The following is a 22,879-nucleotide window of genomic DNA, read 5'->3' as shown; positions in this document are numbered from 1 at the left end:
ATTTATTTCCCATTACGTGTGTACCTCTGTTAAGTTACTTTTGTTATCCCTTGTGTTTATTGTTTTTAGTTTTCTATTTCCTGTTTTATTTTGTAGTCCCTATCATTGTGTTGTGTCACCTCCTTTTCCTCTCTTGTTTCTTCTCACGCTTCTTTTCCGTGTCTCCTGTCCCTGTGATTGTCTGCACCTGTTCCTAATGTGTTCCATCTGTGTTCAATTTGCCCTGACCACCTTGTGTGTATTTAGTGTCTGTGCTCCCAGTCCTCTGTGTCAGTTCGTCCTGTTTGTTACATGTTTGCTTTTCCATCTGTGGTTTTTTCCCCCAACCTGTGATTACCTGCCCAATTTGTTACCTGTGTTTATGGCTCCTGTTTGTATCTTGTTCTGTTTCATTTCTACACCCATGGACACCTTTAGTTGTTTTTTGTTTTACTTTGGTCTTCGTAAGTTTGTATTCTTTTCAAATTATTAAAATATTTGTCTGACTGCATCTGGATCCTATTCCTGCACCACTCACCACACAGAGCTGGTGATAAGGACCAAGGTTTACCATTAGCAACACATTAGCCATTTAATTCATGATGTTATTTTATTGATATGTTTCTAATATTGTAGAGAACATATACAATTCATTGATATTATCACATCTGTCTCCAATTCACTTAACTCCAATCTGCATGTCTTTGGACTGTGGAAAGTCTGTGGGAGGAAGGGTAACACCACACAGAAAGCCCCAGCCAAAAGAAAATTCTTGTTGCTGTGAGGTGCTATCACTGCACCACCATGGAACCCCCTGGTTCCAACATGTCTGCCTGACGTACTCCCACACTATCACTTTTCATTGTGTAACGTAGCAAAACCGAGAGCAAGCAGAGGCTTGTGTGTGTCAAGAGCAGATTCTGAGCTGCAGGTGCAGAATAATGTGATCATGTAAAAGTCCATCTATATTGTTTTGACATAAATGAAGAGTCAATCATGGTAATAAGGACAAAGGTAAACCATACAGGTAGCATTCAAATAACGCAACACAAGTAGATACAATCAAATGTCAGTTGTACAGTAATAATGTACACTTCACTCATATTAGCCACGAAAAAGTCAACATCACCCAAAATAATGCTGGGTTAAAAACAACCCAATCCGGGTTGTTTTTAACTACACTGCTGGGTAACTATTGGACCAACTACATGCTGGGTTACTTTAACCCAGCAGGATGGGTTGTTTTTTTAACCCAGCAAGATGGGTCGTATTTACTACAATGCTGGGTAAATTCTACCACATAAATAAGTTGAATATTTCTATCTAAATATTGGGTCATTAAGTGTAACGTTGGGTTAAATTCACCACATAAATAGGTTATTTTCATGATTGGTCAGAGTAAAATTTGAAAATAGTAAAATCAATACATATAATAGTAAACGATAGAATTATTTTCATTTTTCAAAAAGCTGTAAGACGTTTATTTAAATAATGTGACAATGTAAAAACAACAATATTGTACTGGCAGCATCAACTCCCCTAACCCATTCAGTCTAGACGTACATGAAATTAAAACACTGCAGAGGACTCTGTTTCTAAATCTTTGTCTCAGGTAAAACTTAATAATACATAGAAGTTAAACCCGAGGACATTAAATGCTGAAACTAAACATGTTGCAGTGTGATTAACTGCTCAAAAGTAAACAAAAAGGATCAAGTCCACTACAGTCTGGCTTGTTAAAAAAAACAAACCTATTTAGCTATTCAACTTTTGTCTTCTTATCTTTGTTGTGTTTTTTTTTCTGTGATCTTCTAATGGTGTCAGACAAAGATTAACTTTCATAACTGAATCCATATAAGGTGTTACTTTTGCCCATTAACAGCTATTAGATCAGCAATAATGAACAATTTGGTCAATGTTGGTTTGATTTGGATTTGAACCCAAAACCTTCTTGTTATAAGGTGAAAGTGCTAACCACTACGCCACCGTGCAGCTTGCAAGAAGCAATGTTTTCAGAAAATTTTTCACTCACTTCCTCCCATCCCGTAGACTAAAGACTGAAGAAATTCTTCAGGATGAAGTATATGAATCCTAACTTGTGAGTCACAGTCTTCGATCCCAGAGGATTGACAGTTTCAGTCATCGTTGTATAGCAAAAGTGGAATCAAACCTTCTTTCATGAATAGTGGATGCGTTTTAAAAAACTTTCCATCAAAGACCTCCTGGAGCACATCACCCTCTCTCTGCTGCCATTCTATCATGGCCTGTTGAATATCTGGAATTTCAAGTATTTTGACAAGAAGGTGCTGTAGTGGAATATGCTGATAGGTATCAGGAACTGCGACTTGCCGGACAGCGCCAGTGGCTGAGTCCCTTTGCTGAACATAGGAAAACCCTGGCAAAACTTCCTCCACTGGCTGAATAAAGTTCCCTGATTTAGCAAAGTGCTGCATCTGCTTATAGTCCGTCTCCAGTCCTCTGAAAGGCTCACATGCTTCCAGCAACTCTTGCCTAAGCTCATCTACGGTACCTGTGGGTTTTGATCAAGACCAAACTGACTAAATAAAGACCTTGTCTTCGATTGTAACCTGCTCACAATATCACGAATCAAACTAAAGGTCTGTTTAACCACAAAGTTCATGTTAGAAAATGTCTGGGAAGATGTAGACCTTAGATTGGCTAAAAAAAGTGCTACCCGGTCAGTAATACTCTCTTGCTGCAGTTCATCCCATTCATCCTCAACTTCCTGTACTGGTTCTTCTTCAGTATTTAGTGTGTCAACAGGTTGGAACAAAATTTCATGAGGCACATCGAGAGTCTGTTCAACTTGGTTTTCATGCTGTAGTAATAGGTGTCGTCTGTTGACCTGATAAATGAAAATGTTCTTTCACAACCACTTTCACTACATTGGAAATATGTTGATGAACTATTTACATGGTGTGCTGTGTGTAATCTTGAAAAGAGATTCTTGAAAAACCCAGGAATTCTATTTTTGCACCAAAAGCAAACATATGCCATCTGTCCTGAGATGTTTTAACAAATCAGACAAAATAATTGTGTAAAATGTGTGACAAATAATGCCCCTTACATCTGCTGGAATCTTAGCTACTTACAAGTCCTCTAAAGTACTTTAGGAACTTTAGCCTGGGGCCCCCTCATCTAAAAGCAGAAACTTTCTTCATCTATTGCCTGACCTGAAAGACAAAAAGATACACAATACAAAGACATCTTGTCAGTTTTAGAACAGTACAATTACACAATATACAGGGTCTGAACTTAACACCAAATGCCGGTAGGTTGGCTTTTGTATAATTCTAATGAATCAGTCTATTATGTAACCTAAACACTCACCATCATGGATTAAACATTTACCGATATCACAAGCCACAGTAAAATTTCAGACAATGTCAAATTTTGATCATCAAAACCGTATTTAATTACCACTTTTTGAGAAACTCAGAGTAAATACTATTTAACATCAACCAAACTTTGCAACAGTTTCCCAGAAGCAGTCATGGCAACAGTCAGTTCTTTATTTTTTTGTCAATTAAAAACATTGACAAAAGACATGATACGCTTTCAAAGTGGAGAAAATGCAAAAAAAAAAAATAATGTTGTGGGTGTATCGCATATTTCAGATAAATGAATGCCTTTGGCTAAATGTGTCAGAGTTACCTAAGGAGGTAGTTTTAACCTGATACCAGCAAAACATAGTCTAACAACCCTACAACAACACAACACAAATACAGAACATGTTAAAACAAACATTAAGAAGATAGGACATATAGAAGAGCTGTGGCTCAGGAGGTAGAGTCGTTCGGCCACCAACCCAAAGGTTGGCGATTCGATCCCAGCGTCCCCCAGTCCACATGCCGTTGTGTCCTTGGGCAAGAAACTTAACCCTAACTTGCCTATGATAGCTCTTTCCAACAGTGTATGAGTGTGGCAGAAAAAAAGGGCTTCATGAATGGGTGAATGTGACTTTCCTGTAAAGTGCTTTGAGTGGTCTATATGACTAGAAAAGCGCTATATAAATACAGTCCATTTAGATCTGACCTGGTATTCCTGAAAAATCTTCAATTTCTATCTAAAGTAAAGTTATCAGGAGAAGAAGGTACTGTACATGTATGGACCTAAAACATAACAAAAAGACAAAAAGGAAGGCTACTTATATGAAAAATGATTTGCTTACCTTCAAAACTATCTATCAGGTCTGGAAGCTGCTAGCTAGTTAGCTAACACTAGCTAGTTGCCTCTAGCTAGCTAACATTGATGACGCCATTACTGAATCGCTGTCAGATTTAATGTAACAGAGAACCTAATAGTTAAACCATGCCCTTTTAAAACAAGTGACTGCTCTGTTACATCCGCTACAGCCAACTGAATTTTACATAGCATTATTTTGACAGGTACGGCAGAAATTGGTTATGCTAAAGCTATGGAAATGTAATGCACCGTGAGTCAACTTTGCTAAACAAAACAACATTTATCGGTGTTTAGTTGTTGGATTATATACATACAAGCTGATAGAGGAGCCACGCTTGGCTGCCCCTCGGGTGAGACTTCTCAGGTACCTCCGCTAAATTAAATGACATTTATCGTGGATTTTCGGACAAATACAATTTAGCTGGTGGATTATATACATGCCGAATTTATTTTACACTTAACAGTTTCAAGAGAATTTTTTTGCTTCATATTTCCAAATTGTGATTTTGTTCATATTTTAAGACATGTCCAAAACGAGCCGATATAGGGGCGTCGCTTGGCTTGGGTGTGGCTCTCAGGTAGCCTTGCATACACCAACATTTAATGTGGATTTCCGGACAAATACAATTTAGTTGGTGAATTATATATGTAGCAGGTATGGAAAAGTGTTTGTATTCCACCAAATATCCCCCATTTACTGTGTATTCATTTTTGTTTATTTGCTCCTTATTCAATGACGGGACTGTGTATGTATTTTGCATGGGTAATGCGCTCTCTGCTGGTCGCTTTGTGGACGCACTGTTCGTTTTCCCGGCTCTCGTCAGACGATGTTGGATCTGGCCGAGAGCGGTAGGTACTTTGTGTAGCGCGAGGCGGATGTATTAAATACGATGTTTAATGTGTATTTAAGTGATTAGACAGGCTGATCGTGGTTAGAATAGATTTTCAGCAGTTGGACTGCTTCATTCTCTTCCGTGTATTTTTGTTTATTATTCAGTTCTGAGTGTTTTAGTGAGCTAGCTTACATGCCATGTTTTCACATGTATCTGCGTTGGCATTCGCCATTTTGTGTCCTGCACTGCGCCCGTATAAGCATATGTATATTCTCTTTATGTTGTCAGGTGTGTGTTGAGGGCATATGACCAACGCTGTGTTTCTCCTCTCTAAAACACTGAACAGGTACGTTATTTGCACAGGACTTATTGTGATTTAAAATGTGTATTTTGTAATGCTGTTAGGTTGCAGTTAAAGTGTGGGTGTGAGAAATCTGAGAGCAGTTTTATATAGGCTATATATTACAAAAGTATTCTTATTTTGTATTTTTGCATCTATTGTTTCATATGTGGAAATTTTATTTTATTGAGAAATGAAAATTATTTCTAAGACGCCGCAGTCACTCCCAGCTGCAGTCAGATGAGGAGATGACGTTCACCCGTCCGCGTCGAGAAACCAGGGCTGATCCCGCCCTGGTTTACAGTCAAGCTGGGATGTAAATGTAAAATTTTCTGTCTAAAATAAATCATTGCACAAAAATAAATCACTGCATTTATTGTGACATAAAAAAAAGAATCGACAGAAGAAAGTTCATTTTTAGTTCTAACCATATTTACGGTGTTTTTTACTCCCTTTTCCGCTCTCCCACAACGTTATTCCTCTCTCCTACAGCATACATTACAATTACATGCACATTGCCAATTATACGATTTAAGTGATGCCATCATTTAGCGACTTTTAGGACAGCCAATAGCTACTTTCCTTACTGAGGTGTTGGCAACACTGCGTGACTATAAACACGAAGTTGTAGCTTTCGCTCATATGAGACATAGGTAGGTGATAATGTGTACACAAACCTTTACTTTACTTTTCCCTTCAACGCAGGAGGTTAAGTTCATAGGGGAGCGCAAAGGAAAAGACCGCCGCGATGAAAAAGGGTGGCTGGGTAAACTTGAAGAGTGGGAATTTGGAGGTGGGCGGTCTGTGGCCAACCAGGCGGACCCAACTGTGTAACCCAGCAGCTGTTTAAAACAAAAACTACCCAACTCCCAGGAAATAACCCAGAAGATGACCCTCAACCGAACGTTTGGGTAGATAAAATATCCCATCATTTCTTAGTGTGCATACGAGTTTAAATAAGACAAGCAGCAAAACACTAATGCATTGAATTAAGGGTGCAAGCTTTTATTATCTGGGAATTTAATATTTGAAATGTAAGGAAAAAATACTTTTGGAAATATAATCAATTTTTTTTGAAATAACGTAAATGACACTCAAAGAAGGTGTATAACTTAACTGTCATGTGAGTCATGCTACTAAGAAATTCTGAATGGACTTTAATTCCATTGGAAACAACTGAACTTGTTTCAGAGATACTGGATGTAATGAAAAACATTTATTTTCCAAATTGGACTCCACAGACAGGACTGGCCCCTGGCTAATTGGCTTTATTCTTCTGCTCTGTCAGACTGATGAAATTGCAGATGCTTTGCTGGTCTCCCTTTAGAAGTCACCACAAGGCAATATGAGTGAAATTTTATTTCATTCACATTGGGGTCAAAGCCTCGTTTATGAGACGATCCAGAGGATCTGCTTTATTGTTAATGGTAGGCAGATTTCAAGGTTGGATTATAGTGCAACTGACCCTTTTGTAATGGTGCTATGACTTCCGTGCAGATCGGTTATTCCATCGTACCAGTCAAACTGTGTTAAACTTGCTTCCTTGATGTAGGAAGGACTGCAGGCATTGATCACGTCTGTTCTTTAAGTGTGAGAGTGAGACACACATTTCTTAATTCCCTCGTGAAAGGATTCAGTGCCATCTCTCGGAGCAAGAGATTAATTCTTGTGTTTCGTTTGAAAGTCAAAGCATTAACATAGTATGACCAGCCACACATTTTTAGGGGTCCAAGCCAGAGGGCGCTGGGATCCCGTGTTTGCAAGGCAACGTGGATCCCAGTACCAGCGGTGCTGGGAACCCTATTGTTTTCGTACTTTTTAGTTTTTCACTTCTATAAAATAAACGCATTTTGCCCTATAAATCCCATACCATACATTGCATATTTATAAACCTTATATCCACGCATTCCCTGAATGGAGCTGAATGTCTTTAGATAGGCCACACCAATTTCCACCTTTTCAGACTGTTCTTCCCGCAAAATCGTGATTATTCGGAAACCTACTTTTTCAAACTCCTCCTAGGCTGTTTGTCCGATTTGCACAAAACTTGGCACCTAGCATCTCAAGACTGAGCTGAAAAAAAGATATCAAACAATTTTTGCTTCATTCAAAAATGCTGATAAGTACGAACAAATTTGTGTAGCTAGCTGCCAAAACACCATTTTTAACATACCTTGGCTATATTAAATGCTTTCAATGCAAAACTTTGGATTCTTGTTTTGCATGACTCTGAGGTTCGACAACTAATGTGGCAAAGATTGGCCTCTAGCTGACGCTACAAATACGGGCATGAAGGGCTCATTTGATTTTTACGAAATTTGGAGGGTACGATCTAGGGCCACTCCGGAGGCCACACCTAAAATGGTGTACTGATTAGTCAAAATGGGCATGGCATTGCACCCGAAAAATTATTTTGTCGGATTCACCTCTTACACTAACTTGAACGACTTCATTGACAATGCTCCATACACCTCACATACCAAAAATTACACGTGGACAATTAAGTTAGACCACACACTTAGAAAAAGCACAAACACAGTTCTACTCCAACATCATCAATAAAAGTCCTGGAAACTCCAAGCAGCTTTTCTCTACCATAAATCAACTCCTCAAGCTACAAACTCTCTCACACACCGATACCACAGAAGAGCAGTGCAATGACTTCATCAACTTCTTCAGAAAAAAAGTCAACACCATCCGCTTTCTTCTCTCCAGCTCCCCTGCTCTGTCTGTCTCAACTGCCGACCCACTTTCTGAGATTTTCCACCCTCTGCTGCTTCCAGGTCCCTGGACCCTTTTCCTACAGCCTTGGTAAAATCCAACATCAGCGCTCTAAGTCCCCTAATCACCCAGGGCTCCAGGACGGATATGTTCCATCTGCTCTCAAAACTGCTGTCATCAGACCCCTCCTAAAAAAAACCCACCTTAGACCCAGAAATCCTCGCCAACTACAGGCCCATTTCCAACCTCCCATTTCTGTCCAAAGTGCTGGAAAAAGTAGTCGCTGCCCATCTTCAGGACCACCTAAATTCTCACTACCTATTTGAGAAGTTCCAGTCCGGCTTCCGTTCCGCCCACAGCACCGAAACAGCCCTGGTCAGGGTCACAACGACCTGCTGATGTCGGCTGACACTGGATCACCATCGCTCCTCATCCTTCTGGATCTGTCTGCAGCTTTCGACATGTTTGACCATATCATCCTCCTTCATCGCCTCCACCACACCATCGGACTCTCTGACTCTGACCATCGGACTCTCGGACTCTCTGCCCTGTGCTGGTTCCAGTCCTACCTGTCTGGAAGAACAGAATACGTCTACTTGGGAGGAGCAAATAGCAAACGCTCACTGTCACTTGTGGAGTCCCCCAAGGGTCAGTTCTCGGCCCCACTCTGTTCCCCATTTACACTCTTCCCATTTGCCGCATCTTCAGCCAGCATGGAATATCATTCCATTGCTACGCTGATGACACACAGCTCTACATAAAAATTGACCCTATCTCATCTGCAGCCTCACTGTCATCGTCATCATCATCACTGAGCTCCTGCCTTGAGGAGATAAAGGCGTGGATGAAAGAACACTTCCTTACAGCTTAATAGTTCCAAAACAGAAGCTATTTTAGTTGGCACACCACACCAGGTCCAGTTCAATTCAATTCAATTCAATTTTATTTGTATAGCGCCATATCACAACATACATTGTCTCAAGGCACTTTACATAGTGAGGTCAATATTACAATATTACAGGGAAAACCCAACAAATCCCACAATGAGCAAAGCACTTGGCGACGGTGGAGAGAAAAAACTCCCTTTTAACACGATCAAATCTCTGACAGAACCGGACTCAGGGCGGTCATCTGTCTCGAGTGGTTGGGGTGACGAGAGAAATGGGGAAGAGAGGAGAGGTGGGCTGAAAGAGGGTGAGAGAAGAGACAGTAGGAGAGAAGAGAGAGTGAGGACAGTTGTACAACTGCCGCTTTAGTCTCCACCAGACTGATACTTATAATTACAATCAATTACAATCATGTTAATTGTTGTTGTTATTAATAATAACAATAGTAATAATAATAATAATAATGATGGGTTTGGGTCCTGCAGCTCTGGGGTCAGAGATACACTAGGAGAGAGAGAAACAGAGTTAATGACATGTAATGTAAATACATGGGGGCAGAGAGAGAGGGAGAGAGAAAAAGAGGACCAGGTCCAGTCATCCCCCATAACCCACATCACCTTCTCTGGTCAAAATATACCCCTAACATCAACAGTCACCAACCTGGGTGTAAGATTTGACCCTCATCTTACATTTGACACCCACATTAAACATCTGTGCAAGACCTTCTTCCTCAGGACCTCAGGAACATTGCTAAACTCCGTCCCACAATCTCTGTCAGATTCTGAAAAACTTGTCCACGCCTTTGTCTCCTCCTACTGCCATGCTCTCCTCATCCGGGCTCCTGGCAAGAGCATTCAAAAGCTTAAATACGTCCAAAACAGTGCCGCTAGGATCCTGATGAGGATAGGAAAATATGATCACATCACACCCGTCCTTCACTCACTCCACTGGCTTCCTGTCTCATTCAGGATTGAATACAAAATCTCCCTACTCACCCATCAGTGCATCCATGGCAATGCTCCTCCCTACCTCAAAGATCTACTCTTTCATGGGGGATTGAGCCTTCTGCTCAGCCGCTCTTCACCTGTGGAATTCCTTCCCAGACCACCCGAGGGATCCACAAAGCACTCTCCCTTTGAAGAAGGGCCTAAAAACCTTTCTTTTTAAACAAGCATTTGCCTAAGTTTTGTACTTTGTCTTTTACCTATGTTTTTTTAAAACCCGTTTTTTTTTTTATCTTGTTTTTACCCTTTAGCACTTTGAGATTGGTATTAGCAATGAAAAGTGCCCTATATAAAATGTATTATTATTATTAAGTGGCACTAAAATCAAGGTAGAATCTTTTTGGACTATAACTGTTACACATCACAATTTCAACAGCTTACATCCCCACGTTCGTTCATTGTGGGAGTGTTGGTTTGGTTTTCTCTGTAATATTGACCTTACTATGTAAAGTGCCTTGAGACAATGTATGTTGTGATTTGGTGCTATACAAATAAAATAAAATTTTATTCAATATTCACACAGAGAGCACACCTCCAACAAGGCTAATGCCATATCTCATGTTAAAGAAAGTGAAATAACAACGATCCTGGAACGGCCCTTTCATGTGGATCTGCTGTTCTTCTCAAGATGTTCTTTGGTTGCAATATTTATACTGCTCACTAAATTTCATGAAAATGGGTTCTTTCATTTTTGCATAATCCTGCTATAACCAATGAAGAGACAAACAAACACAGATTAAAGTCACCTGCAAAGGCATTTTTGTTTTTCACAATTGTGAAAAGGAGTCAGATAATGAGGATTTATGTTAGGGCATGAGGGATGGAGGTGAGCAAATGAAGAAGAAAACTGTTGTTGTTTTTGCTCTGGCATGTGAGAGTCAGGAATAGGGGTCACGTTTTTGTCTTATCCTGAGGTGAGTTGGATAATTTTTCCACTGTAATGAATTCAATTTTAAATTTCATACATTGCACATTACTCATTCTCATGTCAAAGCTTGACTCTTACAGTGCTCATGTACATCGGATCAAATCAATTCTCAGGTTGTCAGAAATAAACAAATCAATGAACGTAACAGAGTGGTGGTTGGCGGGTGACCATTTCCTCTAAAGGCTCTGCAGCACTTTCCAAGCGCATGTGAGCGAGGCTTAATCAATTGTTAGACTTGATTGAGTGTGTGTTAATAAACATTAGGCTCTCCCTCTTCCACTGGTGATTAGTGGTTTATGTGCTCTGCTCTCTGCAGGCTGAAGACGCAGTCCTGAAGATTGATGGAGGGCCATGCTATTCAAACAGCAGGCATTGCTGAGACAAAAGCTCTTCGTTCTGGGCAGCCTTGCTATTGGAAGTGTCCTTTATCTGGTGGCCAGGGTCGGGACCTTGGATAGGTTAGTCATCACTGTCACATTCTGAGGAATATCGCAATTTTATTTAAATCTATTTCATTCATTTATTTTTTTATTCGCCCTTGATATTACAAGTTAGTTCATGAAATAATCTGAATGTGCTGCTTCATAAAAGAACTCAGCTGTCAGGACAAACAATTTTTTTTTAACAGGGAAGTGCCTCCTCCCAGACATGTACCTGTGAAGTTATACCAGTTCTGCCGGATGGAAAGTGAAGAAAGCACTTCCTGAGAAAACCTGTGTCTTATTGAGTGGTCAATAAGACTAGAAAAAGCACTATATAAGTATAGCCCCTAGTCCATTTGACTCAGGGCAAGAATTTCCCGAAAGATAAACAGCAGCAACAGCAGTTTGTTTGAAAAGAGTGGAAAACTTACAACACTTTAAAAAGTGATGTCTGGGTTTTCCTTGGAATTCTAGAGTTTGACTTTTGAGAATGTTAAATATTCCACATGTTTGTACAAAGGGGGGGGGGGGCTGGAGTTATTGGACAAGTTAAAGCTGCAATAGTCAATATTTTCATAAAAACAATAGATCAAATGTAAATTAGGTCATTTTATAGTTACTGACTCTGGCTCTGCAATTGCCCTCAGTTTAATGAAGCTTTTGAGCATCTTAAGCTTTTTTTATTACTGCTTTGGCTCAGCCTGCTGCTCTCACCAACTTTGTTTCAAATGTTTTTTTAACAAAATAAAAGCACTACATAGCTGATTCTGTTATACTACATCCACTAGGGTGGATAGGGTGGAGCATTAGCAGAGCATTGGAGTATTGAGTGTTGGATTTATTAGTTTGGTGGCAAGGAACACAACTGCCAAGTTTGATATGTAAATAAACAACTGTTAACACGTGTTTTCAGCTTGTTGTCAAGATGTTGCTTATAGGTTTCCATTTTGTCATCTTTATGTACTTGAATACAAATCAACTTGTTTCAGGACTTTTCTGAACAGAAAGAACAATTGCGTTTTTCCCAAGCCAAACAATCCATTGATTATGAAGTTAGGAATCCTTGTTATTTATATATGCTATTGTAATGTTGTTTTCATTCCTGTTTTGTTTTCTCTCTTTCAGGCTACAGCCCATTTGCCCCATTGAAAGCAGGCTGCCCCCTCCTGAGCCAGAGCAAATCCCTATCCGCACCCTGCAGTATAAGCGTGGCCTGCTCCATGAATTGCGTAAGGGCAATGCCACCAAAGAACAAATCCGCCTGCACAACCTGGTCCAGCAGCTGCCTCGGGCCATCATCATTGGGGTGCGCAAGGGAGGCACCCGTGCCCTGCTGGAGATGCTCAACCTTCATCCAGCGGTGGTCAAGGCTTCACAGGAGATTCACTTTTTCGACAATGACCAAAACTACGCCCGTGGAATCGACTGGTACAGAGGGAAAATGCCCTTCTCCTTTCCCCATCAGATCACCATTGAGAAGAGCCCTGCCTACTTCATCACTGAGGTGGTCCCTGAACGCATCTTCAAGATGAACTCCTCTATCAAGCTGCTGATCATCGTCCGCGAGCCCACTACCAGAGCAGTGTCTGACTACACGCAAGTTCTGGAGGGGAAGGAGCGCAAAAACAAGACCTACCACAAGTTTGAGAAGCTGGCCATAGACACCAACACCTGTGAGGTGAACACAAAGTACAAAGCTGTCCGGACAAGCATCTACACCAAACATCTGGAGCGCTGGCTCAAATACTTTCCTGTGGAGCAGTTCCACATCGTGGATGGGGATCGACTTATTACAGACCCGCTGACGGAGCTGCAGCTCGTTGAACGCTTCCTCAACCTACCCTCAAGGATTAGCCAATATAATCTGTACTTCAACGCTACCAGGGGATTTTACTGTCTGCGATTCAACATTGTCTTCAACAAGTGCCTGGCAGGCAGCAAGGGCCGCATCCATCCAGAGGTGGACCCGTCAGTGGTGACTAAACTGCAGAGGTTCTTTCACCCATTCAATCAGAAGTTTTACCAGATCATTGGTAGAACATTCAACTGGCCATGATTAGATTTGAATTTCTCAAAGGAGATTTCTGGATTCCTTTTTTTTAATTGAAGGAAGAAAGATAAGCCACGCTTCAGGATCTCAAAAGATAATAATAGCACTTTGACTGAATTTAATAAAAGAACAACCGTGTGACCAAATATAAAAGGAACTTGATGTAAGTTTGTTTTTATGTGTGAAAATAAAACAAAAATAGTTTGACTGGTTTGTCTAAAAGATTCAGTTCAAAGCACTTGATCTTGCAAATGATCTGTCAATGTTCCCCTTGAAGATAAAAAGAAACCCAGTACGGAACTGTGATTAAATAAAGAGATTATTTTTGTTGCTTTTTAAAAGACTATCAAACAATGACATTCATGCTTTCCGTGTGATGCTTTTTTCATGGCAAAACTGTAAAAGACGACAAAATCATATGCCATCAACAACAACATTGTTCATTTGTTACCCATCATGTTGTTTATTTGACCAAAACTGCATGTGCAATCAAGATGCCATTGTAACATTGTAGGATCTTGTATTAATTAGATCAATTAGTTGTCTTCTGTCTCATTTTTGTTGACCACATTTGATTTTTAAGTCATGCTGTGATTGGTCCATTTGAAAGTCACCTCTAATGCTCAACCCAGTATCATTCAGAAAAGGATAATCAGAATAGAATCAAGAGTTAGGAGTTTGACTCAAATCCTTCAGAGCATTTTAGACTTGAACTCTGGTTTTATTGTAAGTATGTTGTTTCTTCCCCTACAGCGTACTCACTGGTTTGCGAAATACCTGGCAAAAAGCCATAGTGGGAAAAAAAAGTTTTCCTGTCCTTTGATGACTTGTCAAACCAACAGCTTCTTCTAAAATGATTATTAAAATCTTTATGTTTATGTGCAGATATTCATGTGTGTTGTTAAAAAAAGTTGATTAAAAGAACTTGTAGACACTTGTCAACTGATTGATTATATGCTATTGTTCATCCTTTGGTATTAAAAGAAATCGTCGTACATGTTTGGAAATGGATGAGGAGATCCACTCATGTCGGGGTATTGAGTCTATAGCTGGAGTCTGGAGGTGATTAGTCGAGCATTTGAGCCTTGGACACATGTTTCAGTCCAACTTACAATCTTAAGTTTTTGAGCCAACCAATTACATTTTGTTCAGATAATTTATCTTTCATAATTGAAAAATCGTATATTTTTAAGTTCTACATACTTAGAATTCCAAACAATAAAAGTTGTGCAAACCAATTATATTTTGTTTGGATAATTAAGCTTTCATTATTAAAAAATATATATTTTTAAGTTCTACAAGAATTTCAAACAATGAAAGATAACATTTTAATTCGCATGTTTATTTTAAACATGAAACATTAGTGAAACCAGAGGAACAATTCCTATTTAGTTTGCAAAAATAACATGTACAGCAGCATAGCATTACTTCTTGAGTAACAAAATGTAAACAATAAGCAAATGTTTTTAAGATTTAAAATCCTAAAATATTTACTAAGATAAAACAGTAAACCCTTCATGGCCGAAGGACATATCCCCCATTCAAACCAATACTGGGACAATACTTTTTTTTAAGATCTGTGAGGACAATGAACTCTTCCAACACAACTTTGCATCTCTTTGAAAGGGTCACAAAACTGTCCCAAAATACAGTGAAACGTGCCAATGGGTCTAAAAAGAGCAGAACAATAACAAACTGTATAACTGAAATCCTAAATGTTGGCCAGTCTTTGAAATGTCAGATAGGCCAATCAGGCCAGCCAGCCAATCAATAAAACTGAAAAATAAAAAAGACCAGCTTCCAACCTAAGCACTTATGACAGCAATAGCTTAGTTTTCATGCTCCTGACATGCTGTAAGAAACTCCATTAAGATGTGTTGAATAGTTTCAAATATGTACTTTTGGTCTTTGGGGAACTCCATGTTCAATGCATAAACCAGGCCGAAAAGATAGGCAAATGCAGTGGGGAAGTCTGGGAGATCTGCGAGGACAATGGACTCTTCCAGCACGATGGCAATACTGTTGTCTGTGGGCAGAGAGGCAGATGCATCATCATCTCCGAGGACAGTGAGGATACCCATCTTGACACCTTTGGTCTCCCTTTCATCTAAATCGGTGTCCTGTTGAAACCAAGAGGTGTACCAAAGTCAGAATGAATACATCATGCATTGCAATCGCACTAATAAAATGTAAGAACATTAATGCGATTTCTCAGCCATTAAACAATTAGTGGGAAGAACATAGAACAGTGTGTTTTCAGCTAGCCGGTTATTAATAGTTTTGAATCAGGTAACATGTTTATTTTGAGATTGTGGCTACATTTTACTGTGAAGCATTTTTTTAAACAAAAATCACAGGCATTTGTGATGATAAAACAGTATTAACATGACAGTTAATATGCACCAAATGAACGAGGATAAAGCCCCAAACTAAAACCTACCAAGCATGTCAGGAAAAGCTTCTTTGAATTGTCTCGAACAAATATTGGTAGCCCTTCAACAGACACCTCCGATGCGGGGCAATGTCAGATGTCTGGAAATCAGGAAAAAACAACAATAGAGCAGTGATTAAAAGCCAATTCCACAATATTTGACACTAAGCAGCATTTGTGTCTTTTTTTTTAAATATCAGCTATGCTAAATGTGAAAATTAAGAAATCTGCCACTAGAAATAATGTTACAATTGAAATATATACAACATGGGCTTCTCCCCTATATGTTTTGGTATAAATGATTGATAGTGACTGGTCCATTAAAAGTGTTGGATTTGACATTGACATATTTTAAATTATTAGTACAAATTTCCTTACCTACTTTTTCATTGCATCCACCAGGACACATCTTTGGTCTTCTAGTGCATCATCATCATAGTTTTCTGGATTCTCAGGAACATGATTGACTTCGCCTCACTTTGTGTTTTTCAAGGAAAACCTACCCTCATCACCATCTTCAACCGTCCTCCTTTTCCTGTTTACACTGACTTCATTACAACCAGGCCTGGCGCAGCTTAGCCCGGTAGTTTCCAAACTTGTACTGTATGCTTGTCGTCCAGCATCATATCCTGTGCCGCCACCAGGCAAGGATGTTTGGTCACAAGCTCTGAAGCAATAGATTCTATTTGATGTTTCTCAGGGTAGGCTCTCAGAGAAAATATTTATTGTGCCAGTTTGTCTAGGATTTCCATGTCTCTATTTAAACTTAGACCTTTCCCTGTTTTTTAATACCTCATTGCCCTTACGGAGCGTCAACTCAACATCATATGAGAAGGGGGGACCAGAAAAGGAATAGGCCACTGTGAAGTGGTTTCGCATAAAGGTCCGAATAGTGGAAGATGAGCTGTGGTCAGAGGCTGGTGAACTGATGCTGGCTGTATCAAGGGAAGCGATGGAGGATACTTGGGATGGTGATTCTGGGCCATCATCATTCCAAAGAATGTGCAAGACAGCCCTGTCTGCAGGCAACTCTGCAATGTCCATCAAGTTACAAAGCGCATTGCCGAAATCTGGGTCTTCATATTGTACAGAGAATTAACCATTAAGTACAAGTTTTTCTTGTTTCTAGTTGAGTTTTGGGTTAACATTTACTCTCAACAAAAAGAGCCTGCGGGGAAAAAACAAATGCATATTAGACATAGGCCTTGGTGATATGGAAAAAAAATCTCACCTTGATAATATTTTTTTCATATTGATCGATATTCAATACAATTCAATACTTTATTGCCATGTCAGAATAAATTGATTGGAATTTGTCTTAGTGCCAAACAGGTTCCAAAGGCAGTACACAAACTGGAACATACAGTACATAAAAGACATATATAAAAGTATATGAAAGACAATCACATAGACAATCATTCAGACCAGTAAAATCCGTGTGCTGTAGAACTTTCCATAAAGTGTCTTGAGCAGTCTGTAAAGTGCGTTCAAATAAAGTGCCAATAGTACAGAGTAACTATTTTACCTGCTAGATGCCTGAGCGTTGAGGAGCCTAATAGTAGCAGGGTACGTGCTATTGCAAAAGCAAGATGTTTTACCTCTGAGGCTTTGAACTCTCTTTCCAGAGGGCAGTAGTTGGAAGAGGGACCTGGCAGGATGGGAGGGATCATTTAGCACTTTCTGCGCTTTATGGCTAGTCCGAGTGACATATATGGAGGCTAAAGATGGGATGGGATGTCCTATAATTTTGGATGCAGTATGCACCACCCTCTCACTTTCCACTGTGGCTCTGTAAAATTGGAGCATTGCTAACCTAGCTACACCAACCTTCCTGAGCTGGCGCAGGAAGTGAAGCCTCTGGTGGGCCTTGCTTACAATGAGGTTGATGTTTACCTCCCACTTCAGAGACTGACTATGGTTGTGCCAAGAAATTTAAAACTGGACACTCTCTCTACTTCCTGGTCATCAATGATCAGTGGGGAGTGAACTGACCTGTTCTTCCTAAAATTTATGATTAGTTATTTTGTTTTGCTCACATTTAAAAATAGGTTGTTCCTCTCACACCATACCTCTACTGTTGTGTCATCGGCATACATTTTAACATTCTCAGAATGGGACACGCAGTCACTGGTGTAAAGAGAATAAAGCAGAGGAGAGAGGACACACCCCTGTGGGGCCCCGGTGTTGAGAGTTATAAAATTTGAGAACAGATTGCCCATTTTAACCACCTGCCTCCTGTCTGATCAAAAGTCTAATATCCAGTGACAGAGGGACTCATTGATTCCCATCAGCTGGAGTTTATCAAATAATGCAATGGGTAAAATAGTATTAAAAGCAGAACTGTAGTCAATGAATAAAACCCTTGCATATGTGGCTGGGGCCTCCAGGTGCTGCAGGATGCTGTGTAGACATAGAGATACAGCGTCCTCTACAGACCTGTTAGCACGGTAGGCGAATTGATGGCTTTGGTACAGGGATGATCACAGCAGATTTAAAACATGCAGGGACTTTACACTCACAAAGAGACCAGTTAAAAATATCTGTGAAGACAGGGGCAAGTTGATGGGCACAGCTCTTAAGAATAAAAGCAGACACACCGTCCGGCCCCACTGCCTTCCTTACATTCTGTTTATGGAGCAGGCCTTTCACTTCGTGCTAGATAACCACAGATGGCGGGGTGGTAGGGCCTGTTGTAAAAGCAGGGGCTGTGTTGGGTAGGGGGCAGTCAAATCGGCAGTAAAATTCGTTGAGTTTATCTGGGAGCTGGGGGTCTACATCATGAACTGTCCGTTTAGTCTTATATCCAGTGATCCTCTGTAGTCCCTGCCATACTCCTCTAGTGTCTTGAGCTTTTAATTTATCTTCTAGACTATCTCTGTATCTAGCCTTTGCTTTCCTCACAGCATGTTCAAATTCAAATCTTGCAATTCTATACAAATCCTTGTCACTATTTTTAAAAGCATGATTTTTCTCTGCCCATAATGTTTTAACCTCTTTATTGAACCATGGCTTGTTGTTATTAAAAACAACCACAGACATTGATGGTATACATGGGTTCTCTACAAAGTTGATGTAAGAGGTGACTGTGTGAGTTAAATCATCTAAACCATCACATGCCTCCGTAAAAACATTCCAGCCCATTTGTTCCATACAGTCACTTAACATTTCTGCAGCAGCAGGCGTCCATTGTTTTACTGTCCTTGTGGATCGTTTAACAGTTTTTAATTGTTGACGGTACTGAGGCATTATAAAAATCATCGATATATATCACAAAAAAAATCTCATCTCGATAATTTTTTTTCATATTGATCGATATCGATATATATCATGATATAAGTCAAATCACTATTTTTGTCAAGCTTAAACGTCGTGAGGTGTAAAGATATAATATTTAAACCAAAATTAATTTTGGTTTAAATATTATTTATTTTCTGTGAGAAGTTGAACATGACAAATGTACTGTAGAACATTCTACAACTGCTGCTGTATAGTGCAGTTGTATAAATACGACTGCTGCAACAGCTACGAATGATTTCAAAACAGTCTGCAGTGCACGCTACTACTCTGCATCTTGTCGGACTTTAAATATTCCTCTAATGTTTCTATTAAACAACGTCCTCATCTTTTGAGCCGTGTCCTCGGGACTTCTTCTTCAGTAGTGCTTTCGCTCGAGTTAACATTTCCTGTCTTCATTTTCTCTTTTATCTCGCTCTCAATCCTGACGGACTGATGAGCTGCAGTAGCTCAAACATAGACAGAGCTGCTGGCGGCTGCTTCTGCTACTCTGTGCCTTGTGCGTCAACCTAACTTGACGTGGCAGCCACATGATTGGTTCAGCATGGCGCTATTCTCATTATCATTGGCTGTTCGTGTTGTCTGTCAAAACATGGACGGAAAAAGCTCCATCAAAGTTATATCGACGTGTCTTAAATTTCTATCGATGAAAAGTTATTTTGCAATAATTATCGTTATCGTTTTATCACCAAGCCCTAATTAGACACATGTATATATGGCAATGTATCTCAGTGCTGCCAATGGAGAGCGGGAGGGATAGACAAAGACGAAGAGGGTAAGGGAGAGCGCAAAGAGAATTCTACAATGAAGCATTGGTGCAAAACACCAAGTTTGTCACAGTCAGCCACCGTCATGCCCAGTAGGTTCCCACGTCACCTCCCCTCTGTCCCGCACGAGCAATCAGCTACACTCACCTCATCACCAATCAGGTCTGTATTTAACCTCCTTTCACTCAGTCACTCACCGCCAGATTGTTCTTTATACTCCATGTCAGACTTTCCAGCATTTACCCACGGACGGATCTCCCGGTTTCGACTCTGGTTCTGCCCCCGACTTCCCCGTATTGTCTCAGCCCTGGTTACGACCCTGCCTTTGTCCCTGGTTTCCCCGTTTTGCCTGAATCCCGGTAAAGACCTCTGCCTGCTGTCCCCGGCCGTCCCGTCCCGCCACGATCCCGGAAAAGACGTCTGCCTTCTGCCCCCGACTCTGAGCCTTGCTTGTGTTCTAAACAATAAAGCTGATTACCGACTGAGCTACGTGTGTCTCGCGCTTAGGTCTAAACTGGTTCGTTACAAAGTTACAGAATGTTATGATAAGTGTGAAAATTTGGGGGTTTATTAAGAAACTGTGGCAGGACCAATTAAAGTATGAAGCTTGCTTTTTTGTTCTGGGGAAGACTTTACCGGCTGTGAGTGCATGGTGGGTGGGGTTTGTGCAGCAGCATTCAAAATTTTATTATTAACCACCTTTCCCATAATGTTGACTGTAGGAGAGGAGGCGGGTTCAGCAGTGTTAAATATGCTAATAGCTTACTTTCTATGGATAGGAGAGCTGTTGGAAGAAATAGCCATAATGCAATATTGAACAATAACAGTAAAATTGGTATTGTCTCATCCCATATTTCTTTAAAGATGGATAGGTATAACCCATACTAAGAAATATACTGCCCTGCCCTAACAAAGACATACACATATATACATACATATATTGACACATACAAGCACCCATACAAATACTAAGATAAAGCACAATTTAGGTCGAGAGTAACTTTCAAAGAAAAATCCATTAATCAAGCACATTGACTACATACCATTACATGCAGTAGACACATCCTTGGGGTCACCATCAACTTTCCAGGCCTGTGGATCCTGGATTTTTATATATCCACGTAGTCACTATCAATAACTTGATAAGACCTGTAAGAGAGCTTTGAAGTGACAAAGGACACTTTTTGAAGGTTGACCACAATGTTCAGTATCTTGTAGAATTCTGGTAGTCCACTGCACTGCCCGGAAGAAACTACCATGCCCTTTACATAATGGGTCCCATCCAAATGAACATCTCTGGCAAGGGACACAGTATCTTGAATTAAAAGACAAATGAGTTTATTTACTTTTGATGAATCTGTATAGTACAGTAAACATTCACACATTAACAGTGTCACTTGTCAATTTATTAGGTACACTTAGTTTAAATGAATGCAGTATAATGTCAGTTACGTTTTTATATAATCAGTTTGAGAGGTTTAAATATATTTTTTGAGTAATTTTGGAGGCTGCAATTTATTGTGCTGGCTGCCTGCCAGAACTTTCAGGCCTGTACTATTAACGTGGAAACCCAGGAGTTATTCTGAGAGGTGTTCCGAATCTTTTGTAAACCTAAATACAATGTCATTAAATAATAGAGGATCATGTAAATATCAGTAAATTAGATCATATTTCTTAGTGATGTATGGAGAGAAGAACACAGAGATGGGTCTCCTCTTGCCGTCTCCCCCGCTCCTGCAGGCAAGAGAGAGGGAGGCTGATTTGCATCTGACATAAGACAAGCTCACAAGAATAAACACACATAATAAATCAGACTTCAGTCAGCTTTTGTTTTTGTTTCTTGATCAATAATACACTCTGTAAAACATTTAAAAACGTTGCTCTTCAACATGTTCGTTGAACAAATTTATCAAGAGTTAACATCTCTTTACTTGCCTCCGTGTACACTGCAGCGTGTCCCTCTGCTCGCTCCGCATGTGTCTGTGCGTCTGTCTGTCTGTGTGTATGTGTGTGTGTGTGTGTGTGTGTGTGTGTGTCCCCGCTCTATGGAAAGCCATCCAGTTCAAATATACGTGAATTCCAAAATGTTGACAACACGTAGACAACACATTGACAGCACGTAGACAACACGTTAACAAGACGTTGTCAACGCGGCGATTTTCACGTGTTGTTAACGACGTGTTCATTTCACGTGATTCTGAGTCATTTGGCCACTTGTCCAGTTTGAAGGGGTGAGAGTCATGAGTTCCCATTGGCTCCTGAGCAGTAGGTTCAAACCATTTCTGAAAGCCTGGGGAGGGCTTTCAGAACAGGACAGAGTTCTTTAACATGATAAGGAACCTCTTATTTCTTTGCCATTTTCTTCCTTTTTTGTGTAGCTTATAAAAATAAAACATTTGGATTCCAGTTTTATAACTTAAAATGTGTTATTAAATTATAAATTATTTTTATCAAGATAAAATTGCCTCTTTCTGCTATATATATACATATATATATATATATATATATATATATATAAACATTACAAAGAAATATCAGACTGAGATGACTATGACTGCAACAAAGATGGCGCTTTGTCTTCTCAGTGTGTTGTTGGATGTAGGCGAGGAGAACCGAGAGATGAGACAGGTGGGTGTCTCAGAAGGACTTCTCTCCTGTTTTTTATACCATTTATACCACAGATATATTATTATTGTAATAATATTCATTCATTCATAATATTCATTCATTTATAATATTCAACTATCTGTGATTTGTTTCCTGTCATGGAGTTTTGAGCAGTTTACAGTGGAATGAAATCAGTCACAGGCTTTTCATACTGTCAGTAAGCCATTTTAAGCCTGTCACATTGCTAAACCAGCACATAAACTGTCACAAAAGCAGCCATAAAATTAATTCTGGCTGATACTAAGTGTCTCATATGCTACTCAGTAACAATCCAGGTTACTTGTTGTTGTGATCATTGTCATCTGTAATGCACAGTTGAAAGCATTCATGTCCCTTATTTTGTGCATGAC

The 22,879-nt window shown here is 39.9% G+C and overlaps 1 protein-coding gene and 1 long non-coding RNA gene across 3 annotated transcripts in view; one reads left to right on the top strand and one right to left on the bottom strand.

Annotated features, from left to right (window-relative positions):
* LOC118290692 (heparan sulfate glucosamine 3-O-sulfotransferase 5) overlaps nucleotides 1-14,260 on the top strand; it is a 78,410-nt gene extending 64,150 nt beyond the window's left edge. The window contains exons 3-5 of one of the 2 annotated variants that reach the window (XM_035618505.2): nucleotides 5,307-5,364; nucleotides 11,215-11,356; nucleotides 12,446-14,260. In XM_035618505.2, coding sequence (XP_035474398.1) covers nucleotides 11,250-11,356; nucleotides 12,446-13,376 — 1,038 coding nt within the window. In that variant the 5' untranslated portion in view covers nucleotides 5,307-5,364; nucleotides 11,215-11,249 and the 3' untranslated portion in view covers nucleotides 13,377-14,260. The remainder of the gene's footprint in view (nucleotides 1-5,306; nucleotides 5,365-11,214; nucleotides 11,357-12,445) is intronic. The other variant, XM_035618506.2, reaches the window with a different exon arrangement.
* Nucleotides 14,261-15,100: 840 nt separating this feature from the next.
* LOC118290374 lies at nucleotides 15,101-16,366 on the bottom strand. Its single transcript, XR_004786404.1, has 3 exons — nucleotides 16,180-16,366; nucleotides 15,811-15,902; nucleotides 15,101-15,490 (listed from the first exon to the last, which is right to left on the bottom strand). It is a non-coding gene; the product is annotated as an uncharacterized LOC118290374 (long non-coding RNA).
* Nucleotides 16,367-22,879: the final 6,513 nt, after the last annotated feature.

Source organism: Scophthalmus maximus, chromosome 18 (assembly GCF_022379125.1).
Source record: "Scophthalmus maximus strain ysfricsl-2021 chromosome 18, ASM2237912v1, whole genome shotgun sequence".
Lineage (NCBI taxonomy): Eukaryota > Metazoa > Chordata > Actinopteri > Pleuronectiformes > Scophthalmidae > Scophthalmus > Scophthalmus maximus.
Note: the sequence above shows the minus strand (reverse complement) of the source record. Positions and strands in the feature narration are given on the sequence as shown.